Source organism: Ranitomeya imitator, chromosome 1 (assembly GCF_032444005.1).
Source record: "Ranitomeya imitator isolate aRanImi1 chromosome 1, aRanImi1.pri, whole genome shotgun sequence".
In the NCBI taxonomy this organism is placed as follows: domain Eukaryota; kingdom Metazoa; phylum Chordata; class Amphibia; order Anura; family Dendrobatidae; genus Ranitomeya; species Ranitomeya imitator.
The window spans coordinates 698,802,645-698,823,217 of NC_091282.1; the positions used below are offsets into that span (position 1 = coordinate 698,802,645).

General features: G+C 42.9%; 1 protein-coding gene across 4 annotated transcripts in view; it reads right to left on the reverse strand.

Annotated features, from left to right (window-relative positions):
• Positions 1–20,573, reverse strand: part of RGS6 (regulator of G protein signaling 6) — a 696,740-nt gene that overhangs the window by 256,517 nt on the left and 419,650 nt on the right. For all 4 annotated transcript variants that reach the window (XM_069731343.1, XM_069731326.1, XM_069731352.1 and 1 more), the window contains one exon: positions 19,185–19,284. In XM_069731343.1, coding sequence (XP_069587444.1) covers positions 19,185–19,284 — 100 coding nt within the window. The remainder of the gene's footprint in view (positions 1–19,184; positions 19,285–20,573) is intronic.

Here is a 20,573-nt window from a genome sequence, read left to right on the forward strand (position 1 = left end):
ATCGAAGGTCCTTAACGCGCTCATTCTTAGGAAGGGAAGCATGGCGGTTGCAGCGGTGACAACCAGGGCGCGTCCGAGGGTAAGTATATCAAAATTTTTTATTTTTATTCTTTATTTTACACATGAATATGGATCCCGGGGCCTGAAGGAGAGTTTCCTCTCCTTCAGACCCTGGGAACCATAGAGGATACCTTCCGATATTTGTGTCCCATTGACTTGTATTGGTATCGGATATCGGTATCGGCGATATCCGATATTTTTCGGATATCGGCCGATACCATCCGATATCGATACTTTCAAATATCGGACGGTATCGCTCAACACTATCACCAACTCATTATTTGTGTAGGTAATTAAACTTTCACCTGTGCAGTACAAGGAAATCCTGAAAACATGACCTGTTTGCAGCCCTAGAGGAATGCAGTTTGACACCCCTGTTCTAGAATATGTATGTATGTATGTATATAGCAGACACATAGTATATAACACAGGCCACGTAGTATATAGGAGCCATGTAGTATACAGCAGACACACACAGCATATAACACAGCCACGTAGTATATAACACAGCCCACGTAATATACAGTACAGCCCACACAGTATATAACACAGCCCACGCAGTATATAACACAGCCCACACAGTATATAACACAGCCCACGCAGTATATTGCCCAGCCACGTAGTGTATAACACAGCTCACGCAGTATATAACACAGGCCACACAGTGTATAACACAGGCCATGCATTATATAATACAGGCCACACAGTATAAAACTGTGGCGACGCAGTATATAACACAGCCCACGCAGTATATAACACTGCCCACGTAGTATATAACACTGACCACATAGTATACAGCAGCCATACAGTATATAACACAGCCCACGTAGTATATAGCAGTGTGGGCACCATATCCCTGTTAAAAAAATAAGAAAAAAAAAAAGTTATATACTCACCCGCCGGCGTCCAGCGAAGCTGTCCCGATGCGCGCGCTGCTGCCGCCAGCTTCCGTTCCCAGCGATGCATTGCGAAATTACCCAGATGACTTAGCAGTCTTGCGAGACCGCTAAGTCTTCTGAGTAATTTCGCAATGCATCTCTGGGAACGGAAGCTGGCGGCAGCCGCACGTGCATCAGCGGACGACGGAAGGTGAGAATAGCAGGTTTTTTGTTTTTTTATTATTTTTAACATTAGATCTTTTTACTATTGATGCTGCATAGGCAGCATCAATAGTAAAAAGTTGATCACACAGGGTTAATAGCAGCGTTAACGGGGTGCGTTACCCACAGCATAACGCGGTCTGTTAACGCTGCCATTAACCCTGTGTCAGCGCTCACTGGAGGGGAGTATGGAGCGGGCGCTGGGCACTGACTGGACGGAAGTAAGGAGGGACTAATTCTCGGCCAGACTGTGCCCGTCACTGATTGGTCGCGACCGGACAGCTGCGACCAATCAGCGATGCGGGATTTCCGTTACAGACAGACAGACAGACGGAAGTACCCCTTAGACAATTATATATATAGAAATGAAAGAGGCAAATAAAACAGGCAAAAAACCCTCAAAACTTGACAATAACATGCACAAATGCAATTATTAATCAGACCCTATAAGTTCAGCATATATTATAGTTTTAGAAATAGTCTATACAGGAAGGTTTGCTGCGGTGACTATACAGAATTTATTAAAAAAGATTGCATAAATTGGTTGCAAAAGCAACAGAGAGTCAGTAACACATGTAAAATAATGAAATATCTCTCCTAGTGTTTCATCACCCATCCCCTGCAGACTGTGAGCCCTCGCGGGCAGGGTCCTCCCTCCTTATGTACCCGTGTGCCTGTTATCTGCTCATGTTTAATGTATTTGTCTATATTTGCCTCGTATTCACATGTAAAGCGCCATGGAATAAATGGCGCTATAAAAATGTATAATAATAATAATAATAAATAACATATACTCACACTTTTACTCCCGGCCTTTCCAGCACCATGTTTCCGCTCGTCAAATGTATAAATTGGCTGCAGCGGTGACTTCCCGAATCCCCCACATGACATCTGCAACCAATCAATGTTAAGCAGACTTAAGCCATATACTGCTGAGCAGGACCAGTTTTAGACAAAGTGGGACCCTGGGCAAAACTTTAAAGTGGGGCCCCAAATGCTCACATATTGCACCATCTCACAGAAACATTTCGGCTTTATTTCCATGTACTGAGTTCAGGCCGTTAAACAAGCATGATCGACATTACTGAAGTCGTTTGATGCTTGTTCTCACGTTTCTTTACACCAGCTGAGGAAGAATGATGAGGGCAGATACTCCTCAATACAGCATAATGCAGTTCCCATAAAGTACATATAGTATAATGCACTCCCCATGGTCCTTGGTAGAGTATAATGCAGCCCCCCTCATAGCGTATACTGCAGCCCCCCTAATATAGTATAATGCAGCCTCCCTCATAGAGTATAATGCAGCCCTCTCAGAGTGTAATGCAGCCCCCTCATAGAGTATAATGCAGCCCCACACACAGTATAATGCAGCCTCCTCAGAGACGCAGCCCCCCTCAGAGTATAATGCAGCCTCCTAAGAGTGTACTGAAGCCTCTCAGAGTATACTGCAGCCTCCTTAGAGTGTACTGAAGCCTTCCTCAGAGTATACTGTAGCCTCCCTCAGAGTATACTGTAGCCTCCCTCAGAGTATAGTGCAGCCCCCTCAGAGTATAATACAGCCCACCACAGAGTATAATGCAGCCCCCTCAGAGTACAATTCAGCCCCCTCAGAGTACAATGCAGCCCCCTCAGAGTATACTGCAGCTCCCCTCAGAATATAATGCAGCCCCCCTCAGAGTATACTGCAGCCCCCTCAGAGTATACTGCAGTCCCCTCAAAGTATAATGCAGCCCCCCTCAGAGTATACTGCACTCCCCTCAGAGTATACAGCAGCCCCCCCATAAAGTATACAGCAGCCCCCAGAGTATACAGCAGTCTCCCACAGAGTCTAATACAACCCCCCTCAGAGTACAATGCAGCCCCCTCAGAGTATACTGCAGCCCCCCTCAGAGTTTACTGCAGCCCCCCTCAGAGTATACTGCAGCCCCCTCAGAGTATACTGCAGTCCCCTCAGAGGATAATGCAGCCCCCCTCAGAGTATACTGCAGCCCCCTCAGAGTATAATGCAGCCCCCTCAGAGTATACTGCACTCCCCTCAGAGTATACAGCAGCCTCCCCACAAAGTATACAGCAGCCCCCACAGAGTATACAGCAGTCTTCCACAGAGTCTAATACAACCCCCCTCAGAGTACAATGCAGCCCCCTCAGAGTATAAAGCAGCCCCCTCAGAGTACAGTGCAGCCCCCAAACACACACAGTATAGTGCCTCCACACATAGTATAGTGCAACCGCCAAACACAGTATAATGCAGCCCCCACACACAGCATAGGGCAGCCCCCCACTCACAGTTTAATGCCTCCACCACACACATAGTATAATGCAGAGACACACAGTGTAGTGCAGCCCACACAAACGATACTCACTCCTCTTCATTCCCCATGCTGCTGCAGGCTCTACTCCGGTCTCATTAGTTCCACTGCTGGCGCAGCGTGGTACATGATATGACATCATCATGCACCCGCTGAGTCACAAGCAGAGCAGGAGTGATGGAAGAGGGAGCATCAGCTGATGCTCCCTCCTCCATCAGTGCTTTCAACTATATTGGAGTCTATGATGCCAATAAGTTGAATGTGCAATGGGGGAGTGGCGTCGGATCCCTCTTACAGGCCCCATAGTGGCAGCATGGTGTGCCACTATTAGCAGCATGCCACTGGCTGGGAGCCTCTGGAGGAGCGGGGATCCTAGGCAGCTGCCTAGTCTGCCTGCCCCTAATGCCAACTCTGCTGCTGAGGCCAAAGATGTCATGTGAGATATAAATAGCAAAAAGACTCACTGTCACTTCCAAACAGAATAAATATATATAATTTGGCCTACACTCTAAATTTAGATCGGGGTGCTGGTGAGACAGACCGTAAGGTCTAGTATCAGTGTTATTGAAATCCACCGCACTCCCTGTGTGGAATATCTTAGAAACAAAAGAATTTTTTTGAAACTTGCAAATTTATTCAAGTGAAAACAGAAATCAATCAAATGTATCAGATCAAATAATAGGCACTTATTACAAATTTGTACAAGCGACTCAATGTGATTTCGACGTTTCGACGCTCCCGGGTCTTACTCTAAAGTCGCACTTAGTCCAGGATTTTTTGAATGGCTCTTATGGTAGAGAGGATGTTGTCCCTGTAGTGTCAAGGGGCAGGTACAGTCTCTTTGATGCCAAGTATGGCCTAATTGTTGATCTTTTTCTGAGTATGACCTTGTTGAGGAATAACAGCGGCGCGTCAGCGTCTTGCTGCTGTTTGCATATGTGATTTAAATAGTAAGTTGGTGCGTCCCTGGAGACAACCTTTTTTGCAGGTGCCAGCGTATCAGCCTTAAATTGGTGGTAAGTTGGTGTATGTAGCTCAATGGATTTGCCGTTTCTGGATAAAGCCTTACAGAGGGGTAACAGCGGCGCATCCGCGTCTTGCTGGTGGACATGTAGGCTTAATACCCTTTGTGAATGGGGGATAGCGCTCCTGCCCACAGGATGCAGGAGCACTATCCCCCATCCACAAAGGGTATTAAGCCTACATGTCCACCAGCATGACGCGGATGCGCCGCTGTTACCCCTCTGTAAGGCTTTATCCAGAAACGGCAAATCCATTGAGGTACATACACCAACTTACCACCAATTTAAGGCTGATATGCTGGCACTTGCAAAAAAGGTTGTCTCCAGGGACGCATCAACTTACTATATAAATCACATATGCAAACAGCAGCAAGACGCTGACGCGCCGCTGTTATTCCTCAACAAGGTCATACTCAGAAAAAGATCAACTATTAGGCCATACTTGGTATCAAAGAAACTGTACCTGCCCCTTGACACTACAGGGACAACATCCTCTCTACCATAAGAGCCATTCAAAAAATCCTGGACTAAGTGCGACTGTAGAGTAAGACCCGGGAGGGTCGAAACGTCGAAATCACATTGAGTCGCTTGTACAAATTTGTAATAAGTGCCTATTATTTGATCTGATACATTTGATTGATTTCTGTTTTCACTTGAATAAATTTGCAAGTTTCAAAAAAATTCTTTTGTTTCTAAGATATTCCACACAGGGAGTGCGGTGGATTTCAATAACACTTCCAAACAGAAGACAGTTGCGTACAGGTGCAAACTAAGGGTAGGCATCTCTATACAGTGGGGAAAATACCTATTTTATCCTTTGTTGATTTTGTAAATTTGCCCACTGACAAAGACATGTTGATAATTTTAAAGGTAGGTTAATTTTAATCACATTGTATAAATTTATTTGCATTTTGCAGTGAGAAATAAGTATTTGATCCCTCTGGCAAACAATACTTAATATTTGGTGGCAAAACCCTTGTTAGTAAGCACAGCAGTCAGACTTTCTTTATAGTTGATGATGAGGCTTGTGCACATGTCAAGAGGAATTTGGTCCACTCCTCTTTGCAGATCATCTCTAAATCATTAAGATTTTGAGGCTGTCGCTTAGCAACTCGGAGCTTCAACTCTCACCATAAGTTTTCTATGAGATTAAGGTCTGGAGACTGGCTAGGCCACTCCATGACCTTAATGTGCTTCTTTTTGAGCCACTCCTTTGTTGTCTTGGCTGTATATTTTGGGTCACTGTCTTGCTGGAAGACCCAGCCACGACCCATTTTTAATGTTCTGGTAGAGGAAAGGAGAATGTAAACAGGAATTTACGATACATGGCTCCATCCATTCTCCCATTGATGTGGTGAACCAGTCCTGTGCCCTTAGCAAAAAAAACACCCCCAAAATGTAATGTTTCCACCTCCATGCTTGACAGTGGGGATGGTGCTCTTTGGGTCATAGGCAGCATTTCTCTTCCTCCAAACACGGCGAGTTGAGTTAATGCCAAAGATCCCAATTTTTGTCTCATCTGACCACAGCACCTTCTCTCAATCACTCACAGAATCATCCAGGTGTTCATTGGCAAACTTCAGATGGGCCTTCACATGGCATGTGCCTTCTTGAGCAGGGGGACCTTACGGGCACTGAAGGATTTTAAACCTTTACGGCATAATGTGTTACCAATGGTTTTCTTGGCAACTGTGGTCCCAGCTGCCTTGAGATCATTAACAAATTGCCCCTGTGCAGTTTTAGGCTGATCTCTCGCCTTCCTCATGATCAAGGAAACCCCACGAGGTGAGATTTTGCATGGTGCCCCAGATCGATGTCGATTGACAGTCATTTTGTATTTCTTCCACTTTCGTACTATTGCACCACCAGTTGTCTCCTTCTCACCCAGCATCTTACTTATGGTTTTGTAGTCTATTCCAGCTTTGTGCAGGTCTATGAGCTTGTCCCTGACATCCCTATGAAACTATCTGGTCTTGCCCACATTTTATTTTTCATATTCTATCTGTCAATGTTAAAATTAACCTACTCTTAGAATTATAGACTGTTCATGTATTTGTCAGTGGGCAAACTTACAAAATCAGCAACGGATCAAATACCGTATTTTTCGGACTATAAGATGCACTTTTTCCCCAAAACATTTGGGAGGAAAGTGGGGGGTGCATCTTATAGTTGCGGCAAAGGTGTGGTGATGCTGCGGCGGTGGGCGGTGCAGAGTGCACCTGGGCAGGCTCCCTCCTTCAGGATGGCGGTGGCAGAAATGTGGCAAGTCTGGTGACGCTGCAGCCCGGAGTCCCCGGTGAGCATCACCGGTTTCCCTGCGGCCATCTTCCTGAAGCTTCAAGAATATGGACACCAGAGGCCACACGTGCGCAGATTGAAATCTTGGCAGCACTTGGACACCATGATGTGGAGTGGCAACATTTCTGCTGCCGGCTTCCTGAAGAAGGGACCCTGCTAAAGGCTCTGCCTCACCCCAACACCGGACCCACATCATCGCACCCCGGGACTGCAGCATTGCCCCACTTCTGCCGCCGCCAGCTTCGTGAGGAAAGGACCATGCCTTCTTTAACCATGTTGTACCACCGGCCCTAGGTAAGATACCTTAAATCCGAACAATAAGACGGACCTCTGTCTTATAAAAATCATTTTTCTGCTATTTTCCACCCCAAAATTTGGGGTGGGTCTTATGGTCCGGTGCGTGTTATAGTCCAAAAACATACGGTACTTATTTTCTTCAATGTACATAAAGTTGCACTCTGTAGCTCTACAACATGAAATATATGAAATTAGAATAGCATTACTGCTCTAGATAATAATGAAAAATGGAGATGTTTACCACATAATTTGGCCAATTCATGCATGCCCAGCAGCATCTAATGTGAATCGACTCCTATGCTGAAGCCTGCATTATATGTGTAGATAGAATCCTGATGTAATTCAAATTGCCAGGGGGTGGTGAATGCAGTGCTCAGCAACCTACCCATAAATCCAGGCTTCAGCCTTCTGAGAGGATTCACATTAGATAGGTTCGACGTAACCGAATAACGCCTTGTCGCTGGCTTCTGGGCATTCATGAATTGACCAAATTATGCGCTAAGGCTACGTTCACATTAGCGTTGCGCCGCCGTGCGTCGGCGACGCAACGCGCGACGCACGCTAAAACGCGCGCAAACGCGCGCAAAAACGCGCGCGTTTTGCGACGCGTGCGTCGTTTTCCGATGAAAATCGGACGCACAGAAAATGCTACATGTAGCGTTTTCTTGCGTCCGACGCACATGGCGAAAAACGCCACCAAAACGACGCACGCGTCCCCTATGTTAAACATAGGGGCGCGTCGCCGCTGCGTCGCCGCTGCGTCGCCGGCGCAACAGCGACGCACATTGGCGGAACGCCAATGTGAACGTAGCCAAAGCATCTCCATTTCTTCTTATTATCTAGAGCAGTAATGCAATACTAATTTCATATTTTTAATGTTTGCATGCTATAGCGCTACAGAGTGCAGCTTTGTTTGTCATGTGAGGTATATTGAAAGTTACCGCAGAAGCCAAATGATGGGTGGGAAGCAGTTTTTGAATCCTTTTGGACAACCCCTTTAAACTTTATAACATTCCTATTCTAATCATTAACTAACCAGCTTAAGGTTATTCCAGCCTAGTCTGCAAAAATGAAGAATGGATTGTAAAAAGATGCTCAGAACCTTTGTTGACTTTAAAATAATGAATCACGCAATAATTTAAGAGGATGTAGTAAAGCTTTTAAGGCTTATGAACTTCATTGCAGGGTCTACCACAAGCAGATCTACCTTCTGTGGCACAGAAGAGAGCTGCAACAATTCAATGGTTCCTGCTCTGCCAGACCTGGAATATCCATGTATTACATCGACAGCTATTCATGTACGTGGCCACTATGTAATATTAAATCTTTAATGCAACAACTGCTGCAGGGAAAATGTAGTGTTACATGGTTGGTCGCTAATTTTTACCATGACATCCTAGCACAGATGGGTGTTCACTTTAAATTCCCATTTCTTATGGCTATCGCTTCCAGACTGAATTATGTTAGCCTCTGGTCAGTTGAATTGATATTGCAATGTGTCTATGTGGGAGGAGGACTTATCCTAAATCCCTCTTCTATAAATAGCGTAATATATGCCAATACGGTATTGCAAGCATTTTACAAGAACGTAAACATTAACCTGTTGAAGCTAAATAATACAAGTGCCCAATACTAATAAGGACTCCAACCTCAGTACTTCTGCTGGGAGAGTCCTGACTCACCGGATACCACCTGCTCGCTTATGCTGGACATGCAGCATAAGAGCAAACAATAAGAAAAGTATCAGTGCCGCTGATAACATCTCTGCTGAAAAAGTGCACAGAAAACAATTACAACTGTCCATTTAAAAGGACTTTCCACAAATAGTGAAAAGTCTTTTGAAAGATAACAAAACCGACAGATAATTCTATTACAGCCAGTCAGAAAACCAATCCCAGTCATCTAGTGTGAATGTGGGCAGATTGACAGTTAATGATCACACATGTTATATATTAATATGCTGAAATCTTTGCTCATCTGGGAGATATGCTGGTAAAAATGTCTGACATCAGCCTATATAGTGCCTCGAAAAAGTATTCAAATATCTTAAACTTTTTCACATTTTATTTCACGTTACACCCACAAATTTAACTGTGTTTTATTGGGATTTTATGTTATGTCAACATAAAGTAGCAAGTATTTGTGAAGTGTAATGGAAATGATATATGGTTTTCAAAATGTTTATAAAATATAAATCTGAAAATTGTGACATGCATTTGTATTCTGCTCCCCTTAGTCAATACTTTGTAGGACTGCCTTTCACTGCAGTTACCACTGTTCATCTACAGTAGAGGCTGATATTTTCCCCATTCTTTTGTTTTCACACTCACTCAAGCTCAGGGAGATTGGATGGAGGCGTCAATGAACAGCAATTTTGAAGTTTTGTCACATATTCTCAATGGGATTTAGGTCTGGAATGTGTCTGGGTCATTCACGTACATGAATATGCTTTGATTTAAACTATCCATTGTAGCTCTGGCATTATGTTTAGGGTCGTTGACCTGATAGAAGGTGAATCTTCCCAGCGTATCCAGTTTAAACTACTAACACTGACCTACAAAGCCATCCACAAACTTTTTCCTCCGTATATTTCCATGCTAATCTCTCAATATCTTCCCTCATGTAATCTCCGGTCCTCCCAAGACTTCCTTCTTTCCTCCATGCTTATTCGCTCCTCAACCAATCGCCTCCAAGACTTCTCCTGAATATCCCCATCATCTGGAATTCTGTGCCCCAACAAGTCCGATTATCCAACACATTTGGATCATTAAAACGGAACCTGAAAACCCATCTATTCAAAGAAGCTTAAAACCTGTAATGACCACATGACCAACTCAACACCATCGGAGCTAAGGCAACCCCCGACCTACTGTCTCCTTCCCCACAATCCTGTAGAATGTAAGCCCGCAAAGGTAATGCCATCTCCCCTCTGTATCAGTCTGTCATTGTTAGTTTTGTTTACTGTAAGTGATATTTGTATTTTCATGTAACCCTGTCTCATATACAGCACCATGGAATTAATGGTGCTATATAAATAAATAAATAATAATAATAATAATAATCTGTTCACCAGTCTCAAGTCTTTGGTAGCCTCTAACAGGATTTACTCCATTATTGTTCTGTATTTAGCTCCATCCATCTTCCCATGAACTCTGACTAGCGTTGACTGCCTCTGCCTAAGAAAAGCCTCTCCATAGCATGATGCTTCCACCACCATGTTTGATGGTGGGGATGGTGTTTTTAGGGTGATGCACAGTGTTAGTTTTCCATCATACCAAGCGTTTTGCATTTAGCCAAAAAAGTTCTATTTTGGTCTGATCTTACCAGAGAACCTTCTTTCACATGCTTGCTGTGTCATCTACACGGCTTTTTGCAAACTTCTTATGGCTTTCAAAAAAAGCTTTCTTCTTGCCACTCTACCATAAACACCAGATTTGTGTAGCATATGACTAATAATCGTCCTTTGGATAGATTGCCTCAACTGAGCTGTGGATCTCTGCATCTCCTCCAGAATGACCACTGGCCTCTTGGCTGCTTCTCTAATTACTGATCTCCTTGCTTGGGATTTCAGTTTAGGTGGACGGCCATATCTTGGTAGGTTTGAGGTGGAGTCATACTCCTTCCATTTTTGGATGATGAGTTAAACAGTGCTCTATGAGATGTTCAGAGCTTGAGTTTTTATTTTTTATTTTTTATAAATTAACCCTGCTTTACTCTTCTCCACAACTTTATCCTCACCTGTCTGGATGGTTTCTGAATTTTTATGATTCTGTTTGATCTCTAATGTTCTCAAACAAACCTATGAGGCCTTCACAGAACAGCTGTACTGTAGTTATACGGAGAATAAATTAAACACAGAATGGATTAATTTACTATGCGACTTTTGGAGGTTATTGGTCACTCAGGATTTGATTTAGAGATGTCAGACTACAGGGGGCTGAATACAAATGCAAGTCACAATTTTACTTTTTTAAATAATTAGAAAACCATTAATCAATTCCCTTACACTTCACAAATATATGCAATTTTGTGTTGGTATTACACATTAAAACCCAACCAAAAATGTGGAAAAGTTCACAGGTTATGAATACTTTTTCAAGACACTATACTTCTCCACTGAAGAAAAACTTGCACACTTGGCCAATATGAGTGTAAAATCATCTGGCCACATCAGGGCTGGACTGGGATTAAAATTCAGCCTTGGCATTTGAAGGTACACAGGCCCACTTGTCACATGGTGACTGTATAATACCTTTGCACACTTGTAGGTTACAAGAACTGAGGGGAGTGTAACACGACTATATAACATATAATCACAGCTGTATCCAGCATTGCAGCTCAGTCCTATTTATTGCTTTTAGTTGCAGTACCAAGAAAAGCCGTTACTTTACCTACATAACTGGATCTCGAAGATAGTGAAGGGATTGTGGAACCTCATTCTGATGCTCCATAAACTTTGCCTTTGCGCAGCACGAGACCCGGTGACTCTGAAGAGTGGTGACATCAGTAACATCACCGCTCTTCAGATATTCCGGGTCTTGCGCTGAGTTCGGCGACTGTGAAGAGCAGTATTGTTACTACCGTCACCGCTCTTCAGAGTCGCTGGATCTCGCCAGGTCTAAGTTAGTAGTGGGGGTGTCTGATAGACACCTCTCCATTACTTACACCAGGGATTGGTAGCAGCTGACATTATGCAGCTGACATCAACCCTAAAAATCATTACACATACCAGAATTAAATGCTCTGGCGGCTGGGAAAAGCAGTAGAGTTAGCGCTATTCCCAGGCGCCGGGTGCTAACTATTACTGTCATCATCCTTGCCTGGTCTCCCTGTGAAGCATTTCTGCTGTATTTACATGCGCTGATCTCAGGCCACTAAACGAGTGTGATCGACAATAGTGAAGTCATTCGCTTGTTTCCCGGCCTCTTTACACCAACTAAGAATGAAGGGAACAGAACAATGACAATTAGATCAATCTGTCCCCATACAGTATCATGTTATCAGCAGCACATCTACAGTTTACACCGGCAATGTGCTGCTGAGAACAAGGATTTCTGCTCCCACATAAACAATCCAATCACTCGATGAATAGGCAGCATTTTGCTTGTTTAGTATAATACACCCCATAGTCCTCCATATATTATAATGTGCACCTCAGTCCTCCATATAGTATAATACACTCCTCAGTCCTCCATATAGTATAATACACTGCTCAGTCCTCTATATAGTATAATACACCCCTCAGTCCTCCATATAGTGTTATACACTCCACATAGTCCTCCATATAGTATTATACACTCCACATAGACCTACATACAATAAAATACACTGCAATTCCTCCATATAGTATAATACACTCCTCAGTCCTCCAAATAGCACAATACATTCCTCAGTCCTCCAAATAGTATAATACATTCCTCATAGTGCTGTATATAGTATAATGCCCCGCCATTGTCATCCATGTAGTACTATTCACTTCCCATAGTATAATGCACCCAATAGTTCTTCATATAGTATAATGTATTCCCCATAGTCCTCGATACAGTATAATGCAGCCCACATATAATATAATGATGCCACCCCAGAGTATAATGCAGCCACCCCACAGAATATATTGTAGCCCCCTGAGTATAATGCAGCCCCCTCATATAGTATAATGCAGCCCCTGCATATATAATATATGGTAGCCCCCTCATAGAGCATAATGCAGCCCCCCATAGAATATAATGTAGCCCCTCCATAGAATATAATACAGCACCACATAGAATGTAATACAGCACTCCCCCATAGAATGTAATGCAGCCAGCCTCCATAGAATGTAATGCAGCCAGCCCCCCATAAAATGTAATGCAGCCAGCCACCCATAGAATGTAATGCATCCAGCCCCCATAGAATGTAATGTAGCCAGCCACCCATAGAATGTAATGCAGCCAGCCCCCATATAATGTAATGTAGCCAGCCACCCATAGAATGTAATGCAGCCAGCCCCCATAGAATGCAATGCAGCCAGCCCCCATAGAATGTAATGCAGCCAGTCCCCATAGAATGTAATGCAGCCAGCCACCCACAGAATTTAGTGCAGCCAGCCCTCATAGAATGTAATACAGCCAACCCCATATAGAATGTAATACAACACAGCCACCATAGAATGTAATGCAGCCAGCCCCATAGAATATAATACAGCCCCCCCATAGAATGTAATGCAGCACAGCCCCCATAGAATGTAATGCAGCCAGCCCCCATAGAATGCAATGCAGCCAGCCCCCATAGAATGTAATGCAGCACAGCCCCCATAGAATGTAATACAGCACAGCCCCCATAGAATGTAATACAGCCAGCCCCTATAGAATGTAATACAGCACAGCCCCCATAGAATGTAATGCAGCCAGCCCCCATAGAATGTAATACAGCCCCCCATAGAATGTAATGCAGCACAGCCCCATAGAATGTAATGCAGCACAGCCCCATAGAATGTAATGCAGCACAGCCCCATAGAATGTAATGCAGCACAGCCCCCATAGAATGTAATACAACACAGCCCCCATAGAATGTAAAGCAGCCAGCCCCCATAGAATGTAATACAGCACAGCCCCCATAAAATGTAATACAGCACAGCCCCCATAGAATGTAATGCAGCACAGCCCCCATAGAATGTAATGCAGCACAGCGCCCATAGAATGTAATGCAGCCAGCCCCCATAGAATGTAATACAGCACAGCCCCCATAGAATGTAATGCAGCCAGCCCCCATAGAATGTAATACCGCACAACCCCTGTAGAATGTAATACAGCACAGCCCCATAGAATGTAATACAGCACAGCCCCCATAGAATGTAATACAGCACAGCCCCCATAGAATGTAATACAGCCAGCCCCTATAGAATGTAATACAGCACAGCCCCCATAGAATGTAATGCAGCACAGCCCCCATAGAATGTAATACAGCACAGCCCCCATAGAATGTAATGCAGCACAGCCCCCATAGAATGTAATACAGCACAGTCCCCATAGAGTGTAATGCAGCACAGCCCCCATAGAATGTAATACACCACAGCCCCCATAGAATGTAATGCAGCACAGCCCCCATAGAATGTAATGCAGCACAGCCCCCATAAAATGTAATACAGCCCCCCATAGAATGTAATACAGTACAGCCCCCATAGAATGTAATACAGCACAGCCCCCATAGAATGTAATGCAGCCCCCTCAATAGCCCCACAATCCAGTTATCACTCAGTGATATATTTAAAAAAAACAACAACAAAAAACACCTCTCCTCGTGCCCCGCTCTGCTCCTTGCTCCGGTCTCAGCAGCTGCAGTCTGCCCGGTCACACAGCAAGTGATATGACGTCATCGCGCACCCGCAGTTTCAGCGCCAGGCAGAGCGGGGAATGATGGTAGAGGGAGCGTCAGAAGACGTGCTCTCTCCTCCATCATTGCATTCAACTGTCTATGACGCCGGTATAGTTGAATGCGGCGGCGCTGGTGGGGGGGGTGAGTCAGGGGGAGTCAGCGCTGGCGAGCGGCCCACAACTGCCACAGCCCTTCTGGCATTTGCCAGAACTGCCCGATGGCCAGTCTGGCCCTGGGCCACATGTAGATGATACAACTGCAGGCAAAATGTCATCTAATAAAGAATCACCCAAAAAGCCCAGTGGCCATCTCGTACCAACTATGCAGATATTGAAATTACATTGTTTGAATCCCTATCCATTTTTTGTATAGGAGTAATGTTTTAATTAAGCATTTGGCCCCCTCTACTTTCCACATGATGGATAGATCTATTTTTTATAGAGTTAGTACATTTGTTTGATCAAGCTTCTATTGAAATTCATTACTATTTAATTCACAAAAAAGGTGCCCCAAAGTATCAACGCCTCTATATCAGGTAATGTACCACTGAAGAAATATATAATTCACTGTTTTTGGCGACCAGAGTGAAAGTGGTACTTAATATAAAATATAATTTTTATTAGCATAAGTCTAAAAAAATATACTAGATAAGAAAGGTGCTAGATCCTAATAGAGAGGGACCTATATACCATGGGATATTCCACAACAACAGCCATATACAAGAAAAACCGCTGATAATTGGTTTCAAGGGATATGTTATTAAGTAATTGAACTAGTAAATAACATAAGGGAAAAATTCCTAGATATACCCTCTCTATTTTTACAGAATATTAGCTGCATTAGCATACTTATCCATATTGGGGAAATCTATATATATAATTGCCTAAGGGTTTTTCCGTCTGTCTGTCTTTCTGTCTGTCTGTCTGTCTTTCTGTCTGTCTGTCTGTCCTGGAAATCCCGCCTCTCTGATTGGTCGAGGCCGCCAGGCCTCGACCAATCAGCGACGGGCACAGCGACGATGATGTCATAAAAGACGTAGACATCCCGCGTCTCTGATTGGTCGAGGCCGCTAGGCCTCGACAAATCAGGGACGGGCACAGCGACGATGATGTCATAAAGGACGTAGACATCCCACGTTTCTGATTCAGCGACGGGCACAGTATCGACGTAGATGTCATAATGGTTGCCTCGACCAATCAGTGACGGGCACAATCTGCCGCAAATTCTGGAATCATCATTGTCCATATACTACGGGGACATGCATATTCTAGAATACCCGATGCGTTAGAATCGGGCCACAATCTAGTAGTATATGAGGAACCATATATCTATCATAGATCCTGTACTGTCACCATATGCCTGTGTGGGCCATATATAGGTATTGTAATGCTGCAAAAACAATTGGAATTGTGAAAGACAATGTACCTGTGTTGGCCACGTGTAAATCCTTGTTGTCCCTCTGCCCCGACGCGCGTTTCGCAATGCTTCTCCGGGAGGCGTCCTTTTTGTTTCCACTTTTTGTTTGGGGATATTATAATAAGGCATTTTTTTTGCATCTTTTTCTATTTGTTTATTTTTTTAACTGTGTTAACTGAAGGGGTTAATTAGTGGGACAGTTTTATAGGTCGGTCGCTCCAGTCGCGGCAATACCAAATGCAGCTCTGGCAAAAATTAAGAGACCACCACATCAAAACCCTGTCATGGGCAGCCCAATCTACAGACCTGAACCCCATTGAAAACCTCTAGAATGTAATAAAGAGGATGATGGATAGTCACAAGCCATCAAACAAAGAAGAGCTGCTTAAATTTTTGCGCCAGAATCAGTGTGAAAGACTGGTGGAAAGCATGCCAAGACGCATGAAAGCTGTGATTAAAAATCATGGTTATTCCACAAAATATTGATTTCTGAACTCTTCCTGAGTTAAAACAGTATTGTTGTTTCTAAATGATTATGAACTTGCTTTCTTTGCATTATTTAAGGTCTGAAAGCCCTGTTTTTTTAGTATTTTTTTTTGTAATGTTGACCATTTCTCCTTTTCTAAAAAAATTACAAAATTTATTGCTTGGAAATTAGGAGACATCTTGTCAGAAGTTTATAGAATAAATGAAAAATTTACATTTTACTCAAAAATATACCTATTAAGAGAAAAATCAGACAAACTGAACATTTTGCGGTGGTCTCTTAATTTTTGCCAGAGCTTTATGTGTCCTTTTTTTAATATATTTTACATAAATATTTATTTGATTAATAGTTTCCTTTTCGTTCTTTATTTTGTGACTTTTTAAAAAAATTTTTAGAACTTGTCAGTTTGTTTTTTTTACGTTGTCCCAGGATTGAACATCAACTTTACACTGACAGATCGGTGATCTAATACTCAATGCTTCTGCATTACAGAGCATTCGATCAGCATCTAGCATGCGGGGAGGAGGCGTGTTAGCTCATCCTCTGAGCATGAGTTAACAGGCCACCATCCATGGGTGACCCTGCCTCCATCTTTGGGCCCGGGGTCACCATGGTGATCATCGACACAACACAGTCTCATTACTTTGTGCAGATGGGAGCACAGAGGGAGTGCCCTCCTTCTGCGATGTCGCTGTCACCATTGACAGCGGCATCACAGGTGTTAAACGCCTGCGATTGGTGCTAGCACTGATCGTGTCTCACACAGAGCTGAAACCAGCACTCGATCGCGGTGGCGCTCAGAGTGTGCCCGCGCCAGACTGGCCATCTGGCAAATGCCAGATGGGATGGTCCAGTCGTGGGCCGCTGCGGAATATGTTAGCGCTATATAAAAAACATTAAGATTATTGTCTGCTATGCAGTTAACAATATCAGCGTCCTCAGGGTGCAGTAGAGACAAAGCATCAGGGGGAGGAACAACATGGGCCTATATGTGCTATGAAATGCCACTCCCAGTCAGTCCCTGGCCAGCGCAATCACGGTGCCATATATACATATACTGTATATATATATATATATATATATATATAGCAAATGTCAGGAAAGGGTTAAAACAAAGTACAACCTTCCTTCTGGGTGTACTATAACAATCAGATCAGTGTTATTCAATGGGGCAGCACAGATGAGCAATTTTTTTTCTCTGACTGAATCTGCGTGTGAAATACAGCACAGCTGCACTAAGTTTCTTCCATAAATCGGATGAAACTCGTCAATTTAAGTCGATGGGTGCGTAAAAAATTCGAATGCTGTACAGAACCACCATATAGCATCTGATTTTTACAGATACATTGTAATTCTGTAACATACAAAACTGTAAATGATCCTGAGTTTTCTGAGTGATTTCTTATATGCTCGTTCTAATCTATACTAAGGCTCTGTGCACATATTGGGCTCTTGTTGCTGCATTTTGCATTGTGGCTCATATTCACTTGCGCGAAACTCGGATGAGTCTTGCATGTTAATACCCGGCGCTACTGCCGGCACTCAGATCGGAGCGTGCGGCCGCATAGGAATACATGCAGCCGCACGCTCCGCTCCTCTGTGCCAGGTGCAGTGCCGTGCGAGACTCATCCGAGTTTCGTGCAAGTGAGTATGAGCTCTTACTGGCAAAAATGCATTGTTTTACTGGTATTCAAGTCTAAGAACGCACTTGCGTTTGAAATCTTCAATTTTTTTTGTGTCCCTTCTACTATTCATCCATCATAGAGGATGTTTGTTTCCTGTAATTTTTAATTTTTCTACTGATTTTTAACTCTTCTGGGATAAAGGCTTCATGAACTGTGGATCAGAAGCTGGATCAACTTTTTTTTTTCGTTGCATCTAATTAACGCCGTGCAGTGGTGTAGATCGCGGGATTCTGTGCAGACCGAGCTACATTTGCGGGGTGAGTTGTTTTTTTCCTTTATTCTATTCTGATTTCGGATTAAAGCACTGTTAGTTTCGGACCACCTCTTTAAACTCAGACTTGATCATATAAAACCGCTGAATCATCTCCATCGTCTCCAATGAGTGATACATTTCTTGCACTGATGTAATGATTACCTCTATTTCAAAAAATAAATTTCCCACCTGGGAAATTGGTCAGAATATCATGTTAGATTGTGAATAACTAACATTTCGAGGTGTGATTCTAACCTTATTGATTCTAAATCAATAAAATAATTCTTGCATGTTAAACTTTGTATATTCTCTGTCCTAAACATTCCCAGTTCATCTTATATGCACCTCGTATTGAGAACATCAGCCACTTGGATTTTGGTGCTTTAACTGAGCTATTTTACATAATTGAAAACTGTACTATATTAACAGACCATCTAACTAATAAGACACAATTTTTTATGCTATTAATAATTCGTGGTCGAGTAAGAAATGACCCTAAATGAAATAGGAATAAATAATATCCATGTAGCATTTTGCTATGTTTTCAGATCAGAATATAACAAGTAGGGTAAATTTGACAATACAGAGTATTTTAACTACAGTTTCAACACAAGTCTTAATATTATTTGACTTAAGAAATCTTATGCGAAAGGTTCTCCTAAATAAAGTGTCCCCAATATATGCAATAACTCTCTATTAAAAGGAATACAATAAGTCACAGATTGCATTATCCTCCATTTTTATTTACTGTACAGTGACTGAGCTTATTCTTGATAAGGACCTGGATCAGGAATACAGATCATCCCAGTCAGACCACCACAAATCACATTCTGATGACATGAGATAAAAAGGTTTAAGTGGATTATTTACAGAATGAAGGTGAATAAAAACTCATTATTACCTGTAACCACACTTGGGATTTTGGACAGGAAGCTTTTGACTGTTCTTATAGGGACTCCACCAGATTTATCATCCTGCATCCTGGTGATAATATCTTCAATCTGGAAGAGAGAAAACACATTTTGTCAATATGGCCTATTAGAAAAAGGATGTAATTTATTTTGGTTTTACTTTAATTCAGTAATTTTTTGGACTGTTTATTCCGAGGTCACAGACTTTACTAATTGCTGCAATTTACCAATCACATCCTATTAAAATGTTTCAACATATGAAACAAGTGTACAGAAAAGGAATCGCCAAGGAATACCCTGCTGTAAATGGATTTTCACAAAAATAGATTTGCTCTTTGTGTATATTAAATTCAATGTTTCGCATACTAAACATATTTAAAGGGCAATGATCTAGGTTTGCAAAGGAAGTGGACTATTATTAATTTATTACTCTGATATCACAGCTCATGGGTCAAAGCTGCAGGTGTTCTTTTATATAGACAAAACTGTTATAAAACAACCCCCTCACACGCCCCATTTCCAAAACCAGCGATTTTAATATGGGGTTGATCTGCAGGTTAATAGTATTCTGAAGCCGTACAGTAGACGCACTGGAAGCCCAGCTACCAAGAGGAAATTAACTTTAATCGTCCCGGCAACCTTGGGCTTTTAATCCTAGAAGCTCGGCCGGCACAGTGTGTGGCGTCTGGAATTGTGCACCCGCCTGACAGCTGGCTCTGTACTAATGCACTGCTGAGCCAGCTGTCAGTCAATGCTGGGGTGTGGTTACAGCCACCACTCATTATGAACTGAGCAGTAACATACATAGTTATTAAGGTTGAAGGAAGACTTTAAGTCCATCTGGTTCAACCCATAGCCTAACCTAACATGCCCTAACATGTGACTGAAGCCGTGACTCTATGACTGAAAATTGGTGGCGGCCGGGAGAAATACATTTAATTTTCCTCCCGATAGTGGGCCTTTCATTGATGAAGCTGCATAGTGTCTGAACACTGTTAACTTACAGATTAAACTCACATCAGCAGGTTAATAGGGTTTTTTTTCACAAGACAGGTTTCATTTAAGTTGCATAATAAAACAATGCATGCGTGATTGTGGTTTTGTAGTACTGTATCAAAAAGAATGGTGTTTAGAATGAATGTGTGTATATTATATATGGTCATTTATATGGATACACCTAAATAAAATGGGAATGGTTGGTGATATCAACTTCCTGTTTGTGGCACATTAGTATATGGGAGGGGGAAAACTTTTCAAGATGGGTGGTGACCATGGCGGCCATTTTGAAGTCGGCCATTTTGGATCCAGCTTTATTTTTTCCAATGGGAAGAGGGTCATGTGACACATCAAACTTATTAAGAATTTCACAAGAAAAACAA